This window comes from Bos javanicus, chromosome 1 (assembly GCF_032452875.1).
Source record: "Bos javanicus breed banteng chromosome 1, ARS-OSU_banteng_1.0, whole genome shotgun sequence".
In the NCBI taxonomy this organism is placed as follows: Eukaryota; Metazoa; Chordata; class Mammalia; order Artiodactyla; family Bovidae; genus Bos; species Bos javanicus.
The window spans coordinates 7513082-7539161 of NC_083868.1; the positions used below are offsets into that span (position 1 = coordinate 7513082).

The window sequence follows — 26080 nt, forward strand, 5'->3', positions numbered from 1 at the left end:
TAATGATTTAGTTACTGTTACCTCATTTTAAGCCACATTCCCTGGTGGCTCAGAAGATAAAGAGTCTGCCTGCAATTCAGATGACCTGGGTTTGATCCCTAAGTCGGGAAGATCCCCTGGAGAAGGAAATGGCAACCCACTCCAGTATGCTTGGCTGGAAAATCCCATGGATGGAGGAACCTGGCAGGCTACAGTCCATTGGATCGCAAACAGTTGAGTCAAAGCTAATAGTTTTTCTAGTAGTCATGTATGGATGTGAGAGTTGGACCATAAAGAAAGCTGAGCGCCGAAGAATTGATGCTTTTGAACTGTGGTGTTGGAGAAGACTCTTGAGAGACCCTTAGACTGCAAGGAGATCAAACCAGTCAATCCTCAAGGAAATCAGTCCTGAATATTTATTGGAAGGACTGATGGTGAAGCTGAAGCTCCTATACTTTGGCCACCTGATGTGAAGAACTGACTCACTGGAAAGACTGAAGGGAGGAGGAGAAGGGGAAAACAGAGCATGAGATGGATGGCATCACCGACTTGGTGGACATGAGTTTGAGCAAGCTCCAGGAGTTGGTGATGAACAGGAAAGCCTGGCATGCTGCAGTCCTTGGGGCCGCAAAGAGTAGGACACGACTGGGCGAGTAAACTGGATAACTGATTCTCTTTGCTGTATACCTGAAAATAGCAAAACATTGTAAATCAACTATACTCCAATAAAAAAGAATATTTTTTTAAGATTGCTGTTAAGAAAAAAAAAGATCAAATTGTGAAAAGGCATGACATATGCAGGGACCTTTTTATTGAATTTGGGACTGGAACACACATGGTGGGAACAAAATTAAGAGAGGGGAGGAGGGAAGTGGGACGAGGGAAGAAAAGAGTGGCAAGAAGGTGACTGGAGAGGTTGAGTCCAGATGGTGAAAATCTTAAAAGTCATCTTGAATTTGGTCTTTAAACAGTAGACTCCGGGTTGCCACCTCAAATGCCTCTAGAAGCCGGCACAAAAGAATGAAGTAGGTGTGGTATAAGAAAATTAACTGCCAGAAATAGAATCCAAGTTCTTAATTTTTGAACTGTGGGTACAAGTAGCTAATCCACAATGGAGAAAGTAATGAGAAACAGTAACTACATTTTAAATTCAAAGTAGACCTTGAAAAAGATATAATTAGTTAAGAATAGTTTGTTATTTTTGAAACTAGAAATCTGATACCTTTTCTTCTGCACTGTCAGCTCTGATCTTAAGGTCAGTTCAGCCTTGACTCCTTCAGCTTTTTATACTATTTCATTATTGTGTTTCACAATGAAACTTCACTCATGAGATAATTGAGAAAATTCCAGTGTCTTAGTGTCATCACTGTTGGTTTTCAGAATTGTACTTCACTGACCTCCTTTGTAGGTCTTTTAAAAAATTAATTACTTGTGTTTTCTTTTCTGGCTGTGCTGGGTCTTCGCTGCTACACATGGGCTTTTCCCAGTTCTCCCGGGTGGACTTCCCACCGCAGTGTCAGTTGTGGCGCTCAGGCTTGCTTGCCTTGCAGGATGTGGGCTTTTACTGGACCAGGGCTTGAACGCATGTGCCCTGCACTGGCAGGTGGATGCTTAAGTCCTTCTCTGTAGCTCTGTATTCATGTATCAGTATTGAGAAAGGTGGACTGAATAATGTTAGTTCATTTTAATAAAGTCTCAAAATAGAGAACCTTTTTTGAAATTAGTCTTAAATGCTTCTGTTTTGGGGGAAAAAATTGAAAAAAAAAGCTTCTGTTTTGGGGGAAAATTCCATCATTTTCATTTCTGGTCACTCATTTCAGTTCAGAAAGTAGTCCAGATGATAATTTCTTGATAAATGAGTTTCCCAAACACAGTTTTTCTGGGTATCAGCAAACTAAATCACATATTTGTATTTTCAGCCATTCTTACAGAGAAATAAACAGATGAGTTTAGATGGGTTGTGATGTCGTCCTGGACATTGAACTGAGGCATTTTCTTATTAGAGGACAGTGAATATATTATTTTCTTTCAACAGTTTAGATGTTTTCTGTATCTGTCACAAAGAATCCTACTGGAAGCTACCATGTTATGTAGCTTCCAACAAACCACTGACTATCATTCAGAATGAAAGAATGTATCTTATATCCTGACCATTGTATTTATTTTTATGTCCATAACTAATGTAGTTTGTAACCATTTTAGCCCATTAGGCTAGGCTGTGGTATGTGGAAATGAGTGTGTCTGCCCACAGGGAACTCCTGGTCTAGAAGTTGCTGTCATTAGACTTGTCCTGTGATAGTGGCTTAGTGATTTCTTGAATGAGTGAATGAATGAAAAGATATAATCCAATTATGAGTTAATTTTGCATCACTACACAGCACACATATATGTGTATACATACTATTTATAAAAAAATGTGAAATAAAAAATTTCACAAAACAGTACTTACTCTTACCACATGTGATGTGTTCTGATTTTTAAAATTTTGTTCTATTTCTTTAAAATGACCTACGGGCTGTTAAGTTGATTTCGGGAACCTCTAATGACTTGTGTATGTGTGCATGCTCAGTCACTTTAGTGTTTCCGACTCTTTACGACCCTATGGACTGTAGCCCACCAGACTCCTCTGCCCATGCGATTCTTCAGACAAGAATACTGGAGTGGGTTGCTATGCCCTCCTCCAGGGGATCTTCCCAATCCAGGGATCAAACTCATGTCTGCCCATGTCTCCTGCATTGCAGGCGGATCCTTTACCCACTGAGCCATCTGGGAAGCCCCTAATGGCTTGTAGTCATAACTTAAAAAACATTGTTCTGATGTTTAGGAAACCGGGAAATAGCTCCTAGGATCATTAAGTACTTGTGACAGAAGTATTCATCTTTGGGGGACATTACAATAGAGGCATAGGCTAGGGGGAAAATGTCCTCAAATGATTTTGCTTCCTTGTGGGAATTGTCAGGGAATTATTCTAAAGAACTCAAAGTTAAATTTTGAACTCTTCCTGAACTCTGACTGTTTTTCTCCCTACTCTCTTACCAGCCTTCAAACAGTGGCCGAGCTGCAGAACTCCTTGCCAAGGAACAGGGAACAGTGCCTGGATTTATTGGTTTTGGAACATTTCACAGTGACCTAGGCTATGTTCCTGCTATTCAAGGAGCTGAAGAAATAGACAGTCTTGTGGATTCTGATTTCCGAATGGTGCTGCGGAAACTTTCTAAGAAAGATGTCACAACAAAACTAAAAGCAAGTTTTGTTTTCATTAAAATGATCAAGAAAATCTTTTTGTTAAGATGGCATTGGTTTTTGTTTTTTTTTCCCCTGGTCAAATTGCACAACCAGAGATCTAACCTGTGACCCCTGTATTGGAAGCGTGGAGTCCTAACCATTGAACCGCCAGGGAATTCCCATCATTAGCATATGTTATATAAAGAACAGCGAAATCATTTACCACTAATAAATACTTCTACAATTGTACTTTTTTTCTGACACATTTTATACTTGTCTTCTGGATTATAAGTTAGTTTCTTGTTCTGCACTTAGAATCACTTTGGAATTCTGGCTTTACGTTTTCTCCTGTTAGATAATGTAATTTTGACCCTATAATTGTAAATGGGTTTTTTTGTTTGTATATGTTTTATATTTTTTAAAAAGAGGAAAAAAAAATGAAGTTTCTCCCATAGTAATCTGTGATGGAAGTCTTAAGATTAGTATTATATAGCACAAACAAAGTATTCTCATGTTACATAAAATATTTCTGCAATTTTAAAAACCAGAAATATAATTAGTAGTTAATATTATGGCTGTCAATTCATTGGCTAATGATTTTAATAATTTACTTTTAGGCTATGCAGGAATTTGGAACCATGTGTACAGAGAGAGACACAGAAATTGTAAAAGGAGTTCTTCCATACTGGCCAAGAATTTTCTGCAAAATTTCACTTGTAAGTATTCAGACTTTCCTATTTTATTTCTGTTGTGTTGATGTTTTTGATTGAAGTTATGAGGACTGTCAAATTTATATGATTCATTTTTGCTGAGGGTTATGGATTGTTATGTCAGTATGGTTAAACAGATTATGTAGGTTGTGCAAAGGAATATGTGTTTTCGGAAAGTAGGTCGTTGCTATACAATTACCTGGATACTTTTGAAAATGTAAGTCATGTCCAAATCTTTGAGACCCCGTGGACTATACAGTCCATGGAATTCTCCAGGCCAGAATACTAGAGTGGGTAGCCTTTCCCTTCTCCAGGGCATCTTCCCAACCTAGGGGTCGAGCCCAGGTCTCCTGCATTCCAGGCGGATTCTTTACCAACTGAGCCACAAGGGGAGCCCAAGAATACTGGAGTGGGTAGCCTAACCCTGCTCCAGCAGATCTTCCCAACCCCGGCATCAAACTGGGGTATCCTGCATTGCAGGCGGATTCTTTACCAACTGAGCTATCAGGGAAGCCCCCCTAGACACTTTTAAGTCATAGTAAATTTTGACAGGGCTTCCCTGGTGGCTCAGCAGTAAAGAATCCGCCTGCTAATGAAGGAGACTCAGGTTCGATCTCTGGGTCTGAAAGATCCCCTGGAGAATGGCAACCTTCTCCAGTATTCATGCTTGGGAAATCCCAAGGACAGGAGAGTAGTGGACTGCTGCAGTCCACAGGGTTCAAAAGAGTTGGAGGCAACTTAGTGACTAAACAGCAACAAATTTTGACAATGTAATCTCTTTGTATACTTGCTCGGGAAGAATGAGAATGAATTACTTCATTATCCCGGGAGTAGCCTTGACTCCATCTTGAATGTAGTTCTTTTTATCTCATTGGGAAAAAGGAAGAATTAATCAGTTTTTCTATATAATTATGGATTTTCCTTTAGCTCTGCACATAGCTGAATTCTTACTAATGGTCTTCATAGCATACCCAGAAATGTCTGTATTTGTTTTTATGGGTTAGAACTGTTTTAAACCTTACTGTGTTTTCAATAGGATCATGACCGCCGGGTTCGAGAAGCCACACAGCAAGCTTTTGAAAAACTTATCCTTAAAGTAAAGAAACACTTGGCTCCTTATTTAAAAAGTTTAATGGGTTATTGGCTGATGGCTCAGTGTGATACTTACACACCAGCTGCCTCTGCAGCAAAAGATGCCTTTGAAGCAGCTTTCCCTCCGAGCAAGCAACCTGAAGCCATAGCATTTTGTAAGGATGAAATCACAAGTGTAAGTCCTAGGAACCATTCCATATCTATTTTTCGAAGTATTTAAGGGATATGAGGCATATTATAAAGGTACCTCTTTCACCTAGCATTGTGAAGGAATGAGAAATGAAAACATTTTCAGTGGAATATTGCCTTTTTTAAATGGTGTATAACAAAATTGACCATTTTGGCTTTTTAAACTTAATTAACTTTTCAGATTGGACCATTCTTATATTATTTAGGTTTTTCATTCTTTATTTTAATATCTAACTTACCATGTATAAAAAACTTGAGGTATGTGCTTTGTAAATATATAAACTAAAAAAAGAATCCATCTAAAAACTAAATCTAAATTTTTTTCTCCCATATTTTCAAATCAATACATGTATACAGATATATTTAATCCTGATAATCCTTTGTATTAATATACTACAGTTTATTTAACATCTTTCACGTTAGTATACATTTGGGGTTTTTTCCCCAGTTTTTTATGGTAACGAACACTGCTTCAGTGAACATTTTCGAATAGATCTCTTCATACCGTGTAGGGATGGGAGTTACCAGAACTTCTAGTAATTCAATATGTTGGGTCAAAGGATGAGAACATTTAAAATTTTTATAGATATGGATAAACTGCCCTTCAAAAGGCCATCCAAATTTATACTCCCATTAACAGGTATACATTTCTCCAACACTTGGCCAACACCTTTACCAAATTGATAATGGCTATAGCTTTTGTGACTTCCAGTTAGTGTGTAATACTGTCCCTTTTTTCATTTTTTCCCTCATTTGCCATTCCTAATATATGAACTAGAAAAAGTAAATTCCAGACTTGTTAGTTTTATAGCAAGAAGTAAGAATGAGCTGTGAGTCCATTGAGGGGAGATGAGGTTTAAAAAAAAATCATGCTTTCGTTCATTCCCCTATTTAGTACTCTTGTTTAGCACCCTGTGTATAATCCTACTTAAACATCCCCCCTCTCCTTACCTCCCTCCCTCCTTCCCTTCCTGCCTTCTTTAAATTAATCAGCCTTTCTGTGGTTCCCATTACCCTTACAAATTGAAATTGCTTCTCTTGGCCTATAGGATTCTGCATGATCTCTTATTACATGTCTGATCTCTTCACCCAGCATATCTCTACACAGGCACACATATGCATTCTAGTTCCTTATGTACATTATTGGTTCTTCCATTGTTTATTTTTCTGGGGTACCAAAGTTCTTTTTTTAGGATGAGGGTTTGTAGCTTTAATCATATTCTCAAAGGGAGTTCTCTGACCCAACTGTAAGTTAGGAATCATTGGTTTATTTAAAATATCAGGCATAAATGTTATGAGTGAAGTATCATGAGTTTGGACACTTAAGAGTTTTAGAAAATGGGTTTTGAGACAATTAATTTGGCTCTTCATGGTTGTTTTTTTTCCTTCTTGGCTTTGTTATGATTGGATAACTGCTCATTGAATATGTGGATTAGCTCCTGTACTCTTCCACCTTTAGTTGGTTGTGTCACAGCTATACAGATATTAGTTTGAACTTTTCTGAGTTCAGAATCAGTGTATTAGAGAGGAGTAAGACAGATGAGATTAAAATGTCATAGTGTCTGGCAGAGGTCATGGGCTCTGGCTTACACCATTGGGCCCTGCCCCTCTCTGCCATTAGCTGGGGTGTTTGGCCCGAGCAAGTGTCTGTGCCTCCATTTCCTCATCTGTTAAAGTAGGAATTCACTGGTACTTCTCTGAGTTGCTGTGAGGATTCATTTAGTTAATGTGTGGGATACAAGGTGGGTGGAAAAGCTCAGTAAATTTAGCTGGCTATTGTTATTGCTGATAAAACTGATACTGGAGCAGTGAACTTGCCTATACTCCACCCCAGAAATAAGCAGCCTTCCTCTGCATTTCAAATGGAACCTTAGGCCTTCCTCTGTGACGGAGCAGGACACGATGTGTGTTCTTCCCTGGGAGGAGGGAGGTGCTCACAAAAGCGGGGCAAGGGAAGCAGAGCCTGATTCTGTCCCAGACCTGCTCATCAGGCATCCTTTCACTTCACTGCTCCATGCAGAGAGGAATGAAAACGCAAGAGGACAAGAGTATTTAGGGAGAAAGTCCTCTTGGCAGAAACTAGAGATGTTTGAAAGAAGTACCCTATCCTTCACCCTAATAGCTGCCAACCTTGGAAATTAGTAAGGGGAAAAAATTGGTGAAATTCAGACCTTTTAGTTTTGCTTCTTTTGTGAGGAAGAGGATTAAGAACTTTATGTAAGATGTGGTTTATACTCTTGTCTCTTCACCATCGACAGTTCAATAAGATCTCAATCCCCCTCTGTAGGTGCTACAGGATCATCTTATCAAAGAAACACCTGATACCCTCAGTGACCCACAGTAAGTTGTATTGTGTCTGTGTGACTCAGGTTAAGTGAAACTCTGTTGCACTCATAGGTAACAAGAGGATAATTTCAATGTGAAGTTGAAAAAAGGGATTCTTTAAAAAAAAGAAAAAGGATTCGGAATGTAGAGATGAAGATACTTAATGCAGTACTATTTGCCAGGTGCAATTTTAAGTGTTTTTACTTGCAAGTTGTCCCTCTATTTAATTTGAATTTTCTGGGAGCTCACACGTTTGGTTCTTTTACGAAGAGATGTTTTTAGATTTTTTTTTTTTTTCCACATCTGCCTTTTGACATTTTAAGGTCTTCCTTAAAAGGAATCATTTTAAGGTCTGGATGAAAATAACTGAAGAACTGTGAATAGTTCTATTGAAAGGATACTAAGATGTTCCATTTACTTTTTACTCTTGTGTTCTAATCAAGCTATTAAAGAGTCTGTAAGGGAAAGCAACCTTAGATACAGTATTATTTATTCTCCAGAAACATCCAGTTAACTGCTGCTGAGAGTGATATATACATACACACTTATATCAGGCCACTCCTTTTCATCTACTTTAACCTGGTATTATTCAAAAAATATGTGATTAAAATTGTATGTGTATTTGTATTTTGTGTGGGGGTTTGACACAGGGAGAATGAATATAGAAATAAAGTAACTTTGGTAGATATTCAGTGATAAAACATTTAAAATAGAAGTGCTGCATACGTAGCTTGTCTTATCCTCAATCCTTATGTATATTTATTTTCTTTTTAAATTAAGAACTGTTCCAGAGGAAGAGAGAGATGCTAAATTCTATCGAGTCGTAACTTGTTCCTTATTGGCATTAAAGAAATTGCTTTGCCTGTTACCTGATAATGAGCTTGACTCTCTGGAGGAGAAATTTAAGTCTCTTTTATCACAGAATAAGTTTTGGAAGTATGGAAAACACAGTATACCTCAGGTATCTTAAACTTTTGGTTTTAAGACATTTCTCTGATTCCTTTTTCTCCCCTGATCTTGTTAGTTTTTATTTATGCTTATTGTTTATGTTTAAAACTCTGCAAACACATTTTTGTGCTGGGACTGAATCGCCTCTCTTACTAAAAATGTTAATTGTATTTTCATTTTTTTACTTAGTTATTTGGACCTCAAATACAGAGTTGAATCATCATTTTCCTCTGTTCATGGCACCTTAAAACTTTTATGTGTGTGTGTAAGGCTTTTTCATTTAATGTATTTGTTTTTTCCTTTTTGTCTTTCTCCATTCTCCGCCTCTACCAGCTGACCATTTAACTGTTATTAATCTGTGTGCTTTTGCTTGGGTAGTTGTCTCATTGTTTATGATAATTACATTCTGTGAAGTGCACAAACCCTGAATACTGAATTATGGGTCTTAGGGTTCCTGTGAGTCTCTGGTCACAACAGTTTTGGTAATTGTTCAGTACATTACCTTATATTTGTCTGTTTAAAGACACCTTAATTAATATATATTGTTAGTTTGCTAACTTTGAACTCCCACACAGCATTCATGCCTGAATGAAGTTTATCTAATCTTCTTTGTTAGGCATGTCCCAACCTATGTGTTTTTAATTCACATGAACGATTTCTGTGTTATATTTCATCTCGTTTATTGCTTTTTACTTAGTAATTTTTTTTAAAGTATTGAACTGTTTCACATTCCTGTATGTGTATAGTTGGTCCGTGGCTTCTCACTGATGGGTAGTACTCAGAAGTTTGCATTTGTTGCATTTCACACCTGTTCACTTCCCCAGTGATAGACACCCTGGTTGCCTCGGACTCCCTGCTCCCACAAATAAGGCAGCAGTTAGCATCTTCATTCATGGATCCCCGGATCTGTGAGAATTTCTTTTTCTGAAATCCTCTTAATTTTTGAATTGCTGAGTCAGAGAGTATGTGCATACTTAATTTTGTGAAGTAGCACCAGAGTGCTCACCTAATGGGCTGCATTGCTCTAGGCTCAACCAGCAATACGTGATGAATACTATTAATATGTATCTTATATTGTAGCCAGGGCTAGGCATCATTCAACTTCTTATTTCTTTTATCAGTCTCAGATGAAGCTGTCTTTAATTACTCTGCTGACTGGTGACTTACCATCTCTTCATAAGCTTTTGAAATATTTGTGGTTCTTCTGTAAACTTTTTTTGTTTACATTTGTTAAATATTTGTGTTTGTTCCTATCTTTCTCCCCTTTTTTCTACTGTAATTCTCTTTTTCTTATTCTACAGGAGTTCCTTGTATATTTTCAGTATTGGTCCTTTTGTCACTTTCAGGCATTGTAAATTATCTCCCATTCTGTTACCTTTCATGTTTCCTCTTTTATTTAAAAATACTAATTTCGATGTAATCAAAACCACTGGTTTTGCCTTATGAAGTCCTTTCTCACTTTAAAAACTTTTTTTAAAATATTTATTTATTACTTTGTATTTGGCTGGGGGTTTTTTGACCATGCCACACAGCTTGTTGGATTTTAGTTCCCCCGGCCAGGGATTGAACCTGAGCCCTTGGCAGTGAGCACTTGGTTCCTAACCACTGTACCACCAGGGAGTTCCCTCTATCTGGCTTCTTTTGCTCAGCATAATGTTTTGAAGATTCTTTGTTGTTGTTTGTATCAGTATTTCAAAGTAGTTGTACTGTTTCCACTCTAATCAGCAGTGTATGAGGTTTTTAGTTCTATCTCCTTACTTTGATATTGTCCATTATTTTAAGTCATTCTCTCAGATGTGGGATCGGGGATCAGCAACTTACAGCTCATGGATCAAAATCTGGTACAGCTGACCTGTTTTTGTGAAGCATTTTTGTATTGTTTGTGGCTGCTTTATGCTACCATGGCAGAGCAAAGTAGTAACAGAGACCACATGGTTTGCTCAGTTTTAAATGTTTCTTTTCTAGCTCTTTAAAGAAAATGTTTGCTGACCTCTGGAGTAGAGACTTTTCATTGTGGTTTTAATTTGCCCCTCAGGGCTAATGATATTGAACATCTTTTAATGTGCTTATTGGCCATTGTATTTTTTTTTTTTTTTTGGCCATATCACGTGGCAGGTGGGAAAGCAGAATCTTAGTTCTATAACCAGAGATCAAACCCAGACCCCTGCGGTGAAATTGCTGTGTCCTTACCACTGGACTGCCAGGGAATTCCCGCCCCCACCTTTTTTTTTTTTTTTTGAGGTGTCTCTTTAACCCTTTTGCTCATTTTAAATTTAATATGTTGTATCTTTTATACCTAAAATTTCTACTTGATTTTTGTATGTTCTGTTTCTTTGATGAAATTTTATACTTTTTAAAGTGCAGTTTTAGGTTCACAGCAAACTTGAGGGAAAAGTGCAGATATTTCCTCCTGACCCTCACATACATAGTTTCCCCCGTTATCAACATCCCCTTACCAGAGTGAAACCTTTGTTTTTTTTTTCCCACAACTGATGAACCTATTATCCAGAATCTATAATTTACATTAAGGTTCATGTTGATGCTGTATGTTCTGTAGGTTTGGACAGATGTATAATGACATTTATCTCGTGTTTTTCCGTTCATTGTTAGAGTTTCCTTTACCTTGCTGAGTATAGTTATAATAGCTGCTTTAAAGTCCCTGTCTGATAATAACATCGGGATCATCTTGGGATTGGCATCAGTTAATTATCTTATGCTTTGAGATGGGATCACATTTTCTGGGCTTTTGTATGTTGAGTGATGTTAGATTTATCTTGGATATAAATATTTAGATTATAGCCTTGAATATTATGTTTTGGAGACTGGATTATTTTACATTGCTCCAAAGGGTGTTGATACGTTTGTGTTAGTGGGCAATCAACTTGGTCAGACTCAACAGCAAACTCATGCCTGCACTGGGCGTGGTTCAAGCGTCAGCTGTAGATTCAGGCTGTTTAAACACAGAATGAGGGGGTTGTCTTCTCTCTGCAGTTCCCTGCTGCTCTCTTGGCGTCTTGTTTGCCCTGGGCTCCTTTTCCTAGTTCCTTCAGTTCCTCCACCCAGAAGGATTCAGGCAGCTGTGCCTCTGTGCTGGTGACTGTACCACCTTCAGGGCAAAGCTGAACAAAATGGGAACTCAGTATGTGTGGACTGCTTCCTCCAAGTCATGTCCTCCTCCAAAATGTGTATTTCAGTCTCCGGAGACCTCAGATAGTTTTTTGGGTCTGGTTCAGTCTGTAGTTGTTCTTTGCAGGAAGATCAACGTATCAATTTCACTATTCCACTTTTGCCTATTTGTAGGTTGGGTTTTTGGTCTTTATTTTTGAGTTATGAATGTGCTTTATTTATCCTGTATGCAAGTATTATGTCAGATAAAACATCATGAATGTTTTCTTCTGGTATATAGCTTGCCTTTTCACTTTTTTCATGGTTTTTGTAGAGTAGATGATTTTGAAGTCCTTTTATCAATTTTTTTTCTTTTACACTTCATACTTTTGATGTCTTATCTAAGAAATCTTTGCCTACTTGAAAGTTACAAAGATTTTTTAATATTTTATTCTAGAAGTTTTATAGTTTAGGTCCATTTAGAGTTAATTTTTATATAGGCATAAAGGTGAGAGTCAAATTTATTTTTGTGTATAGGTATCTATTTGTTGAAAGACTAGTAACTCCCTGCTTCCCCCTACCCTAGCCCTGACTTCTTTGTCAAAACTAAATTGAACATATGTGTGGGATTTTAATTTTGGGCTCTTCTCCGATTACATCTTATGCCTGTCTTTATACCAGTACCATACTCTTATTATTGTTTTATGGTAAGTCTTGAAACCCTCCAACTTTGCTCTTCTTTTTCAGAATTCTTTAGGCTATATAAGGTCCTTGGGATCCTGGAATAATATTTTATAATATGCTGCATACTGAATGTGGTTTTTGTTACTATTGTGAATTTTTTTTTAATTCCACATTCTTTTTTGTTTGTACTGTTGTATAGGAATGCTGTGCTTTTGTTAATTTTGTATCCAGCAACTCTTGCCTTTAAATTCTTTTTTAAAATATTTTTGTAGCCTGTTATTTTGCTATGATTATAGATAGTAACTTGGGTTACTTTCCAGTTCTTGCCCCCACCCCCTTTTTTCCTCTGTATTTATTATGTTCTCAGTACTGTGTTGAATAGAAGTGGTGGTGGCATGATGCTCTTAAACTATGAATTGTGCTCTTATTTATTTGTGTATTTACTTTTAGTTTAGAAATTGTACTTGGTTCTTTTCCAGATCTGCTGTGCTTTTTCTAAGATCCTTTTCCCTTCAAATTTCTTTAAACTTTTGTTTCTTTAAATGTAACAAAGGTTATTGATACGAAGTTTATAACTGACAGATAATTCTAAACTTTAAAGTCTCAGGTCTCTGTATTATCTTTTGTTTCTGCTCATAGTGGCTCATAGTATCTTATTTTTTGTTTGGCTGTATTCAACTTTGTGCTGACTAGTATATTCATAGGATATGAGTCCCCAGATGAAGGCTTCTGAGACTGGAGAAGATTTCTATTTGCTTGAGCCAATGAAGAAGAAAGTTGAATTCTTTGTGCCTTCACTTTTGGCTTGGTAAATCCTAATGTCTTTTCAGCCATGTGGTGTCCTTAAGTTTTTTTTTTTAATGTTAAGATTCTTAAAAAGTTTTTTCTAACCCTTTTAGTTTTATATATGGAAGGTTAGTATAAATAACCTACCTGCCTTGGCCATAAATAAAAAAATTTTTTGTCATACCTTTACTAGACTTTAAGTCAGCTTCCACTTTTTCTTTCAGATCCGCTCAGCCTATTTTGAGTTGGTTTCTGCTTTGTGCCAGCGTATTCCGCAGTTGATGAAAGATGAAGCATCCAAAGTGAGCCCGTCCGTTCTTCTTAGCATCGATGACAGTGACCCCATTGTATGCCCAGCTCTCTGGGAAGCTGTACTTTATACACTTACAACTGTGGAGGTAAGTAAGAGAGGTACGTTTAGTATATCTGGGAATACTTGTCTTCTTAACTGTATTTTTTTTTCATATAGTTATTTGGCTGCGCTGGGTCTTGGTTGCAGCATGCAGGATCTTTGACCTTTGTTGTGCACGCAGGATCTTCAGCTGCAGCATGTGAGGTCTTTTAGTTGGGATCTTGAGTTGAGGCACGTGAACTCTTAGTTGCCTCTTGTGGGATCTAGTCCCCTGACCAGGGAGGGGACCCTGGGTCCTTGGCATCGGGAGCATGGAGCCTTAGCCACTGGACCACCGGGGAAGTTCCTTTAATTGTGTTTTAGAAGCCTTACATACCATGCAAGAGAGCCTATCAGGTTATAATTTTTAAAACTTGCTAGAAAAATGCTTTCTTGGACATCAAATACTTTAATCCAAAACTTGGTATAAATCTTGACTATAAAATGAAATAGAGTTTTTATTTTACTTTTAGTTTAGTCAATATCAATTCTTATACGGTTTAACGACGTCAACATATCTGAATCTTATATTTAAGACTCTAGGAGATAGTGAAGGACGGGGCAGCCTGTTGTGCGACAGTCCATGGGGTCGCAAGAGTTGGACACAACTTAGAGATTAAACAACAACAATTGCTGTCACTTTTAGAAAGCAGCTTTTTTTTTTCTTACCTTGTTTAGAAAGCAGCTTTTTTAGGAATCTTTCAAGTTAAATAATTATTTTTGATCCATATTGTTCTGGAAGCATGTTGGATACCTCATTATCATATATAATAAATTTCTTTTTGTTTTTTGTTAAATTTCTTATAATTTCAAATTTTTAGTTTGTAGTGACAGATTTTATTTACCCCCTTTAGGTAAAATACTTGAATTTTATTTTTGAGAGTCTCTCTGTCTTTTCTCTCTGTTTATGATATCTAGTTACTATTATAATCTTTTTTTTTTTTAATTTGGTAAGGACTGTTGGCTTCATGTAAATGCAAAAAAAAGTGTGTTTCCCAAGCTGTCAGCTGTGGTTCGTGAAGGAGGTCGGGGTCTGGCTACTGTCATATATCCGTATCTTCTGCCCTTCATCAGCAAACTCCCTCAGTCCATTACAGATCCAAAGTTGGATTTCTTCAAGAATTTTCTCACCTCCCTAGTTGCAGGGTAAGAAATTTAAGTTTTGTGTGTGTGTCTGTCTTTTTTAATAATTGTGTTTATGTAGTTGGTTTTGGCTGTGCTGGGTCTTCACTGCTGCTCGGGTTTTGCTCTAGCTGTGGGGGCTACTCTCTAGTCGCGGTGCATGGGTTTCCTGTTGCAGTGGCTTTGCTGCTTGCGGAGCGTGGGTCTCGGGAGCACCAGCTTCAGCAGTTGTAGCACGTAGGCTCAGTAGTTGTGGCGTACAAGCTAATTGCTCTGCGACATGTGGGATCTTCCCGGATCAGGGATCGAACTTGTGTCTCCTGCATTGACAGGTAGATTCTTTACCACTGAGCCACCAGGGAAGCCCAAGGAATTTAAATTCTTGACCTTTAAAGCCAAATAGATTTTTTTTTCTTATTTTTATAAATGGATAGAATGACGTAGTTATTGTCATACTTAAATTTTCTCAAACTGTTTGCTGTTCATTAAACACTTCTAAAGTTTTCAGACAGTTACAATTGGGATTCTTTTTTTGTGATGCTTTCAAGTCTTCAGTGATAGACTATAGCAGAAAGTGAGGTAAAGTATTGTAAGACCCTTTAGGTGGAATAGGCTCTTTGTCAATGACCCGTTTTTTTGTATATTGGTAAATACAAATGCCCAAATGCAGAAAATCAACTGGTGACGGGTTTTCCATTAACTTAAATATAATAGCTCTTTAAACTCACACTTAAAATGTCATTTCAGTGTATTTATTGAAATTAGTAAAAGATACCCAGTTTTATTCATGATTAAACTTTTTTTTCCACAATACTACTATCTTTATTTGGTTAAGTCTTCTCTTTGAAATTTGCAGGTGGGTTGGTTCATGAATAGAAAATAAATGTTATCTTCTGTTGACCTATTTTTGAAAATATGCTTTTTTTCAGTTCAAGTTTATATTCTACTTGGGCTGTATTTTGGTTGGTTGGCCTTAGTTTTTCATTTAAGAATTTTATTTTTTAGAAATTTTAGAAATTGTTTTCCATGTCTTTAGTTTGGTGTTTTTGAATTGCTTATTTTCTTTTTCATGAAAGAATAAGCCACACGTATTTATTATTTCTTAGGCTATCAACAGAAAAAACCAAAACCAGCTTTTCAGAGTGCTCAGCAGTGATATCTGCTTTTTTTGAATGCTTACGTTTTATAATGCAACAAAACTTAGGGGAGGAAGAGATAGAAGAGATGCTCGTCAATGATCAGGTATTTATATTGTGAAATTCATCAGTGCCTTTGCACACTATGTGTAAAGAATCAAACTCATTGTATGTGTTTCTGTCATTTTTATTAATTAGCCTTCCTTGTAAAGATTTCATTTTTATGATTTGCAAATTTTTATACAGTAATGTGTATCACTGACCAGATAAATAAAAATTTCTGTATTATTAGTTACTAGCATAATACCATCATGTCTAAGGGCTAGTTATTCTCTGGTTGTGCAAACCCTGTTTTAGAGAGTTGAAATGCAAAACAATTTAGAAGATTTGATTTTCAGTCTTTTGTGTTTTAAGTTATATAATAATCATCTTGTTCCTTCAAAAATATATAGTACATCTATCCTTTTGTGAATAATTGTGCTTAGCTTTTAGGACTAGTGATAAGAGCGGGTTCTGGAATAAGGTTCCTTAAGGCAGGAAATTGATTACTGTTCTAGTTGATCTCAAATATTTAATTTTCCTTACCTTTGTAATTTAAGAGAAAGCATTCTGAATTCTGTGGGTCCTATATTTCTTTCATATTGGTTTAGAAAAAAGCAAAAAACTTGAGTAAATTCAGAAGATACAAAGAAAACTGTATTACTTGTTGATGACTAATAATCTTGGTCAGTTATATTATAAAAAATAATTCGCAGGAGAAACAGTGAAATCATTAGGCTCTTTGAATGATGTGAAAATTATTTTCCAGTTCAACTTAACTCTTGTCAGAGTTTGGGGGGAAAATCATGTTTTTCAGTTATTAAATAAGAAAATTTATAATGCTTTACAAATAAGGTTCACATTTTATTTCTCCTGAAAAGTGAACTTTTATATTTCTGCCCTCTCTTTCAGTTGATTCCTTTTATTGATGCAGTTCTCAAAGACCCAAAGTTGCAAGATGGGCAGCTATTTAACCATTTGGCAGAAACTTTAAGTTCCTGGGAAGCCAGAGCCGATTTGGAAAAAGATGATAAAACCGCTCGCAACTTGGAGAAAGTGCTGCTGAATTTCTGGGAAAAACTATCAGAGATCTGTGTTGAGAAAATCAATGAGCCAGAAGCCGATGTTAAGTCAGTTTTGGGTGTTTCTAACCTATTGCAGGTCCTTCAAAAGCCGAAGAGCTCCTTGAAATTGAATAAAAAAAAAGTTGGTAAGGTTAGATTTGCTGATGAGATGCCTGAAAATAATAAGGAGAATGAAAAATGTGTCTCCTCAGAGGGAGAGAACAGTGAAGGCTCTGAGTTAGTGGCTGAACCTTCTGTCTCTCCGAGTTGCTCAGACCTTATATCCCTGCTGAGGAAAAAACCTTTGGAAGACTTAGTCTGTAAACTGGCAGAGATGAGCATTAATTACGTCAATGAACAAAAGTCGGAGCAACATCTCAGGTTTCTTTCCACCCTGCTCAACTCGTTCTCGTCAACCCAAGTGTTTAAAGTGCTGCTAGGTGATGAAAAACAGAGCACTGTCAAAGGCAAGCCTCTTGAAATAGCCAAACTTGTACAAAAAAATCCCGCGGTACAATTTCTATACCAGAAAATAACAGGTTGGCTAAATGAAGATCAAAGGAAGGATGCTGGTTTCTTGGTGGACATTCTGTACAGTGCCCTCTGTTGCTGTGATAGTAATATGGAAAGAAAAGCTATTCTGGATGATCTTATTGAGGTATTACTGCTCTGCACCTTAAAAAAAAATAATTCTATTTATTTACTTTTGGCTGCGCTGGGTCTTCATTGCTGCGCGGACTTGTCTCTAGTTGCCGCGAGTGGGGGCTACTCTCTGGTGGCGCGCGCGCTTCTCACTGCAGCGGTTTCTCTTGAGGAGCACAGGCTCTAGGCACTCGGGCCTCAGTAGCTGCGGCTCACGGGCCCAACAGTTGTGGCTCCCAGGCTCTAGAGCACAGGCTCGGTAGTTGTGGTGCAAGGGCTTCGTTGCTCCACGGCATGTGGAATCCTCCTAGATGGGAGGGAACCCGTGTCTCCTGCTTTGGCAGGTGGATTCTTTACCACCGAGTCACCTGGGAAGCCCTGTTCTCTTTAAAAACTGTAGTGGTTTACACTGGCGCACTGATAACGTGTGAGTAGAATGAGACCCGGATGGGGGTTATTTAGAATCGTTTCTTGACTATGAATGTCAGTTTGCGGACAGTATACTCTTGATTGGGATTACGAAGTATGTGAGACAGGATGACAAAAACTTGGTAATGAAAGGGTAGGTTCTTGGAGTCTTTAAAGTTGGACTAGCTAAAAAGCATTTTAGTTTTGTAGTGATTCCACACTCAACTTTACTTGTAAAAAGTTTTACCAGTTACTGTTTGTTCTAGCAGATTGTTTCTCTTTTTCTTCTTTTAGGTAGAGCTGAAATGGAACTCTATTCTTCAGATCATTGAAAAGGTACCTTAGAAATACTCTCCTTTTTCTGTATTTATAGGTGTAGGGGGAAAAAAAAAAATACAGCCATATTCATGTACTAGTATGTGATCAGGTGTCTCTGTTAAAGAACTTGCTTATTATTGTAACTTTCTTCTCATATTTTGGGAAGACTTAACGGTGTTCACCTTTCTATAGAATTATTTTTCTGGTTAGGAATATTAGGGAAGAATGAACAGATTCCTGAAAATCTAATGTTTCTTCCCTAGTGGGTAACAAAGGAAGAGTTAAATGCTTTATCTTTTATCTTAGTTTATATTTTAAGCTAAGGTTTTCTCTGTTACCCTAGTTATTTTTTCGTCTGTAGAGATGGATTGAGTGTTTCTAGCTTTAAGTAAAATGCACCAATAAATTAAGTTTGTTTTGCCCTAGAGTACTATACAGGCAAACTAAAGTCTTCCCACTTTTATTTAATTGCCATTTGACTAAGGAAGAAAATGAGTGATGAGAATAATAAAAAGAAGTCAAGGAACATAACAATTTAGAAAATTTTCTAAATGACTTAAGTATTCTTTCCTAATGAAGTTGTAAATTATATAATGTAACAGTTTCCAACCAAAGAAATATTATGACGAGTTACCTAAAAGTTTTCCTTTTTTAAAAGCATTTTTACATTATTTTAAAATTTTACATACATAACTCTAGTTTATGAAAATTTTTCTTTTTTCCTGTCTTTTAAAGTTACGGTAAAAAAACACATAAACTGTATCATCTTTAACCATTTCTAAGTACAGTTTAGTAGTGTTAGAAGTGTTGTGTTAATATTAAGTGAATATTAGAAGTGTTAAGTGTTAATATTTACGTTATTGTGCAACTAATCTCTAGTACTTTTTCACCTTGCAACATTGAAACTCTATACCCATTAAGCAAAAACTCCCCATTTCCTCCAACAGTTTATTTTGTACAAAATAAACACTGAGTGTTGATTTACTCTTTTTCAATGAGAAATCTAATTTATTAGGCACACCATTTGAATTACTTTATCCATTACCTCTTTCCCTATAGGTAGGCGACATGAAAAGCCAAATTATGATAAAGCTTCTGGATAAGTCTAAAATCAGAGCAAAAGTAGTTAATAATTTGATAAGAGAAGATTGATACATCTGTTTCCAACTTAGGGACGTACCTGCACATAGTTCAGATGTCTCTGTTTGGAAGGCTTGGGCAGGGTTTGGGAGTTCATAGCCAGTGTTAGACTCTGTACTTCCATGCCTGACTAGCTTCCCTATCCTCTGGTCAGATTCTTTCTGTGAAAGTGTTAAAACATTGAGAAGTTGGACTTCATGTCTTGATAACCTGAGAGACTTTTTATTCAGGATTTTACTTTCTGGATTCTATAGAATTCTATAGATTGGTTTTATTTGGTAAGCTATCTTAGGAAAGCCAATATTAATACCCATCTAAATTCTAGTTTTTCTTATGTTTTTATGCAATCTCATACTTTATGAGCAGAATCCTAAAGCCAGCTTCTTTAAAAACAAACCTGAATTTTGTAACTGGAAAGGACCTTAGAGATTTTCTAAGTTAATGTTTATTTTTTAAATTAAGAAATAGGTCCGGCTTTAAATTAAGAAATAGGTCAAGAGCTTTGTATAAGGTCATAAAGCCAGAATAGTGATAAAGCTTGGGCTAAAATAAAAGCTCTCGTTACCTACAATATTTTAAATAAGGAGATAAAATAATTTTTCAGACACTACCCAATCTGCATTTGGATTTTTTTTTTCCAGATTGCTTTGAAATGAACCAGGTTGCAAATTCCTTTCTTCTCAGCCCTTATACCAAAAGAAGCTCTGGGAACATGGATCACCATGCTTTTGGGGGTGGATTTACAGTTTTTTTCCTTGCCTTCCTCACCCCCTGAAAATAAACCAGTTGCTGTCAGATATCTGGCCTCAGTAACTATTTCATAAAATTTGGGCAAATAATAAGTCCCATTGTTCATATTGAAGTAATTTGCCGCTATTATATGTTAATTATTCTTTAATTTTAACAAAATTAATGAACAACAGTTTAATATTTGTAAAGCATTTTAAAATCTGTCTTTAAAGTTCATCCATTCACTATTCGTTGAACATATCTACAGTGTTGATAGCAGGTATCAAAGAAGTTTAAGACAGTCTCTGCTCTCAAGGAACTTACAGTTTCATTGGAAACAAGACATACACAGATGAAACATTATTTGCTCTAGAAATTCAGAGAAAAGCAATGATGAGTATGGGCTGTTATGGGAGACTTCACAAAGCAGGTGGGATTTATACTGAATATAGTAATGGATGTAATTTTGATAAAGAAAAGAGAGAGGGAATATTTATGGTTGAGAAGCTAGCATGAACAAAGCATGGAAGTGTACATAAGCGAGACTTAGTGGGGAGTAGGGAAGATACCAGCTTTGTTAAGCACTTGAGGAGGAGGAGTAGGGGATAAAGTTGGGGCCATGCTGATGAAGGGAGGTACTAAGTTGCAGGTAATATTTTGGGCAGGTACACTTTGTTTTTTTAATCTTTATCCTAATCTTTGGTACAATTTTTATGGCTTTAGGCATGCTCTAGTTCAGATAATCATGCTTTAGTAACACCTTGGCTCAAAGGAGATATCCTTGGAGAGAAATTGGTAACCTTGGCAGAGCATCTTTGTAACAAAGACTTGGAATCTACAGTATCTTCTGAACCTTACTTCTCAGAAAGATGGACTCTTTTAAGCATGGTGTTATCCCAACATGTTAAAAACGGTAGGTAAAAGTATGGCTTGTTTTTTCAGTAGGAAGGGAGTCATTCTTTTTCACCTTTTTGGGGGGATTCCATGTTTTTAGTTAGCATAGTATTAGTTGAGAACAGCAGGATTTAGTTCATTCAGATACCTTAATCTTGTAAACACCCTGTTGTTGTTCAGTCGCTCAGTTGTGCCCGGCTCTTTGCACCCTGTGGACTGCAGCACGCCAGGCTTCCCTGTCCTTCCGCATCTGCAGGAGTTTGCTCAAGCTCATGTCCGTTGAGTCAGGGACGCCATCCAACCATCTGTCCTCTGACGTCCCTTTCTCCTTTGTAACATGATTTGAGATGTTTAATGTTTTTACTTTTATATTTTAAAGGGATTTGAATTTAACCGTTCACTCTAATTTTGTCTTTTTGCCTTAATTTAAAACTTTTATGTGAAGGCTTTTATGTGTGATGGAACAGATTGATTTATTGATGTAATTTTATTCTATCTAATACATAAACACCTTGTTTTTTAAAACAACGATGTGTTTTTTAAAAAACACATGGAAAGACAAGGTGGAATGTTAACCCAAAGTAAAGTATTAAAATACACCGATTGAAAAATGAAAAACGAAAGTTGAAAAAAAGAAAATTCACTGTTCATATTATTTATTTTGTCTGTCTGAATTTTTTTCTCTAGATTACTTGATTGGAGAAGTTTATGTTGAAAGAATTATTGTTAAACTTCATGAAACTTTATCCAAAGCAAAGAAATTGTCAGAAGCTGAAAATAATGACTCATCAGTGTCTTTTATCTGTGATGTGGCCTATAACTATTTCAGCTCAGCGAAAGGATGCTTGCTAATGCCATCATCTGAAGATTTATTATTAACTCTCTTTCAGTTATGTGCTGAGAGCAAAGAAAAAACACATTTGCCAGGTAATAGCCTACTGCTCAAATGTTTTGTTGGGATTCTCCGGCTTTGACCTACATAGTGTAAGTGCCCAGGCTTTATTAATTGAATAATAATGTGTTTGCGAGTTGAAAGCATTTCAAGTAAAGGGCTACAAATCTTAAAACATTTTGAGCTTTAGAAACCCAAGTTTCTAAACCAAGATGAATGTAGACCTTTTCTCTCAAGTTCTGACTTGATGTTGAGGGAACCGTTGAGAAGCAGCTGTGATAGATGAATTAGTCCTTAGCCCTTCACTCAGTATCTCTGGCAAGTTTTTAATTTCTTGATGCCTCAGTTTCCATATTCATAAAGGGATATATTAATATCTCATTCTCTTCATAGTTAGAAACATTCAATCTTGGTATATATTAAAATGAAATTGAGGTTCTTACCGTTTTTACATTTGTATGGCATGAACTAGCTTGTATCATCACGTATTTATGACATAGTTATTTTGTTTTGACAAGCAAATAATAGTTTTATGCTTTCTTAATGGTACCTTAAAAATCTCAGATCTGCAGTGAGTGCTTTAAAGCATTTTGTATTGCTTATAGTTAGTTTAGAGGGACAACAAATTACTGTTGACATCTTGATTTTAGACTTCATCATCAGTAAACTGAAAAATACTTGGCTCTCTGGTGTAAATTTATTGGTTCATCGAACTGGTGACACATTTAAACAGAGCACCTTCCTACGTTTATCTGCTCTGTGGCTGAAGAACCAAGTTCAGTCTTCGACTTTGGATGTCACAAGGTAACCTTTTTTTGATGCTCATTTGCGGAATATCTCTTTAATAACTGATCATTGTCCTTAAATAAGTTTTCATCATTAGTGTGAGTGCCTGTGAAAAATGACTTGTTACATAAGAAACCTACAGGATTCTAAGAGAAGATCCAAATAGGTTTTTCCAAAAGGATTTGTTTTAATGAACATCCTTTTGAACTCAAGTAATTGAAGAATGATTTGTTTTCGCTTACCTGCTGAACTCCTGGCTTATGGTCACTGATGTGATAGCTTTCTGTCCTGGGCTTGCACTGGTGTGGACTGTGACTCTGTAACTTCTCATGGCCACCACAGACACTGATTGTCCTTCATTGTTGGTTTCTTGGGGGGGTCTGATAGACACTGTTGTAAGTAATTGAAATTGCAGGTGTTTTTCACATCTCGTACTTAAATCCACAAATATATAAAAAAATGAAAATTAAGAGAACACGTCCAGAGCTGCCATGGTTGGGTTAAATCTTTCTCTGAGTATCATGCTCTTTTCATGAAATGAAATATCTGTATTTCAGAAATACCTGACCTGAAATAGGTCTCCTTCATTCTGAAATAGAAACAGCACTTAATTTCAAATTATGAATGTTGGATGAAATCCCCTATTCGATTGTGTGTCATTCACGAGAGGAGGGTGGAGGTGTCACTTACCTTTATTTTTATTTGTCTTTTTGCTCAGGTAAACTGTTATCTGATAGGGTATTTAATGTTTACCCGGGTGTTCAGATTGGTTGTAGCATAACTACAGCAGTTAAGTTCCTTGCTTTATTTTCAGTCTTCAGGTGCTTTTGTCTGCTGTTGATGATTTGCTAAATGCACTTCTAGAGAGTAAAGATGCTAATCTCCTGGGAACTTATATTGGAAGCGTAATGCCAGACAACAGTGAATGGGAAAAAATGAGACAGTCTCTTCCCGTACAGGTATGTTTGATATTGGAGAGTGCTCATATCATTCCTGAAGTTTGTATTTCATGCAGGCTTAAATATTTTAATTTTATTCTGGGAAAGAAAAAATGTAAATGAAATGTGTATCTTACTTTCCCTTTCTGCCTTTGAATGCTCATATATTGGATATTTGATCTTTACAAGACAGCAGTTGACATGACAGTTGACAGCGAATAGGATATAGTTCTGTCCTGAAGGTACCCTAAAATACACACGTTGATAATTTCTGCTAGTAGAAACTGAATTTCTAGGCTTCTGTGCTTTTACTAGTAAACTAGCAATAGCTTCCTTTTTGAAATTATTCTAAGAACATTTTGAAGATAGTCTACTAACTTCATCGTTGTTCCCTGCCTTAATTGTGTAGGTAGTAAATAATTTAGACTGTTGAATGATTTTGTATATAATTTAAGGTGTTTTTTTTTTTTTTTTTACAGTGGTTGCATAGGCCTCTTTTAGAAGGAAGATTGAGTTTGAATTATGAGGGTTTCAAAACAGATTTTAAAGAGCAAGATACAAAGAAACTTCCCAGCCATTTGTGTACTTCAGCATTATTGAGTAAAATGATAGTAGTTGCACTGAAAAAGGAAACAGTCCTAGAAAATAATGAACTTGACAAAATAAGTAAGTATATATGAACATTCAGATAAATACATGTAAGTCTTGAATAAGTTAAAATTAATTAAAATCTTGAATTTAATTAAAATTAATTAAAATTTTGAAATAATTTTGATTATACTTTAAATTTTTAAAGAATGAAAAATCTTCAGCTCCTTTTAATTATTTTAGTGATGAGAAATTGAGGCCTTTCAAGAGATGAATGTTAAATTGCAAATCAGATAGACTCATACCAAAAAATCTTGCTATAGTGTTGTTATCAGTAGAGCAGAATTTGGTGGCTCAGTCGGTACAGAATCTGCCTGCAATATGGGAGACCCAGGTTCGATCTGTGGGTGGGGAAGATCCCCTAGAGAAGGAAATGGCAACTCACTCCAGTATTCTTCCTGGAAAATCCCATGGACAGAGGAGCCTGGCAGGCTGCAGCCCATGGGGTTGCAAAGAGTCGGACATGACTGAGCGAGTAAACCACCTCCGCAGTTACTTTAGCTGGCATGACATCAATAAAAGCAGACCCTGTAGCACATAACCCTGAGGAAAATGGTTAAACAAGTCTTGTGTTTCATCAGGGATTCTGAATTTTCAGTTAATTTTTTTTCAGTTAATTTTTGGATCAGTCCTTTTGTATAGGGCTATAATTTTTTCCCCAGCAAGTGGTCATTCAGATGTTGAATTTCAAAAGGATTTGGAAAATCCCCCCCATTCTAGGAAATGGTATAGCATTGTAGGTAGCCATGTGACCTGTACAAAATAATTTGAAAGGTGGAGGACTTGAATAATTCCTGTGTCAGGCTTGGTTGTAAGCCCTCAGTGGAGTATGGTTGCTAGCAGAAGAGAATATATGCCTATGAAAGAAAGCTGGAAACACCTTTTATGGTGAGCCAGCTCCACCTGCAGTTAAGGTCAAGGAGCTTAGCCTGCTGTTTACTCAGTGAATTTGTCCAAAAACAACACTGGGAATTAGGGTAATAATTTTTGTTGTTTTTCTTAATCTGGAGCTTTCAAGGGATGGGGTTAGATTTTGAACCAGGTTTCAAGTCTCTCGACTCCAAAATCCATACCTGGAGAGTTGTGACTGATTATGTATTAAGAACCTGTGGTATGGCCAGATTTCGTGAGACTCAGTCATTCTCGCAGCAGTCCCCTGAGGTAGATTTATCGTATCCTGGTTGATAACAGTGTATGCAGCTTTTCTGAATCCAGACTGGCCTGTCACCGAGGCCCTTCCCTGTGTGCTGCGTCATGCTCTCTTCCTTAATGCATTGACTTGAACTTCTCATGTCTTGGGTCCTGTAGTTGTTTATCCTGGATGCAGCTTCTTACCATTTGTGGCAAAAACAGTAGGAAGATTCTTGTAGCATCTCTGATAACTTCGGTTCCTGTCACTTTCTTAACTCGTCAGAAAAGGGACCAAGTAAGATTTGGGAGAGGAGTGGTGTTTTGTATCCGATACGGTCAGTTTTCATTATAATTGTATATCAAGGAGCTGGAAATCAGTTCATGGATATTTTAGAATTGGTGGGCACAGCGGTGTTAGAGAACAGGAGACAAGTGAGGGGAACTGGAAGTGCCGTTCACAAAGTGCACCCGATAATGTGCTGTCCATTCTGTTAGTTGCAGAACTGCTCTATTCATTGCAGTGGTATGAAGAATTAGACAATCCACCTGTTTTCCTAACTGGATTTTGTGAAATGCTTCAGAAAATGAATATCACGTATGATAACTTACGTGGACTTGGTAATACTTCCGGCCTTCTGCAGCTGTTATTTGACAGGTGGGAACCTCTTTTCAATTTTTATTTCATGAGTATTTTGCTAGTTTATGGTTTTGTGTCTGTAAAATGTAAGCCCACTTCATGCTAATCTTTGAATCAGAGGG

General features: G+C 36.8%; 1 protein-coding gene across 4 annotated transcripts in view; it reads left to right on the plus strand.

Annotated features, from left to right (window-relative positions):
* LTN1 (listerin E3 ubiquitin protein ligase 1) overlaps positions 1 to 26080 on the plus strand; it is a 59122-nt gene that overhangs the window by 2565 nt on the left and 30477 nt on the right. Inside the window, exons 2-17 of one of the 4 annotated variants that reach the window (XM_061422504.1) lie at positions 3019 to 3222; positions 3822 to 3920; positions 4951 to 5181; positions 7483 to 7535; positions 8301 to 8481; positions 13268 to 13441; positions 14390 to 14580; positions 15663 to 15798; positions 16644 to 17453; positions 18140 to 18181; positions 20756 to 20945; positions 21614 to 21853; positions 22469 to 22622; positions 23419 to 23563; positions 24022 to 24208; positions 25817 to 25976. In XM_061422504.1, coding sequence (XP_061278488.1) covers positions 3019 to 3222; positions 3822 to 3920; positions 4951 to 5181; positions 7483 to 7535; positions 8301 to 8481; positions 13268 to 13441; positions 14390 to 14580; positions 15663 to 15798; positions 16644 to 17453; positions 18140 to 18181; positions 20756 to 20945; positions 21614 to 21853; positions 22469 to 22622; positions 23419 to 23563; positions 24022 to 24208; positions 25817 to 25976 — 3197 coding nt within the window. Of the gene's footprint in view, positions 1 to 3018; positions 3223 to 3821; positions 3921 to 4950; positions 5182 to 7482; positions 7536 to 7592; positions 7703 to 8300; positions 8482 to 10733; positions 13066 to 13267; positions 13442 to 14389; positions 14581 to 15662; positions 15799 to 16643; positions 17454 to 18139; positions 18182 to 20755; positions 20946 to 21613; positions 21854 to 22468; positions 22623 to 23418; positions 23564 to 24021; positions 24209 to 25816; positions 25977 to 26080 lie in introns of those variants that run through there. The other 3 variants (XM_061422592.1, XM_061422682.1, XM_061422771.1) reach the window with 3 other exon arrangements.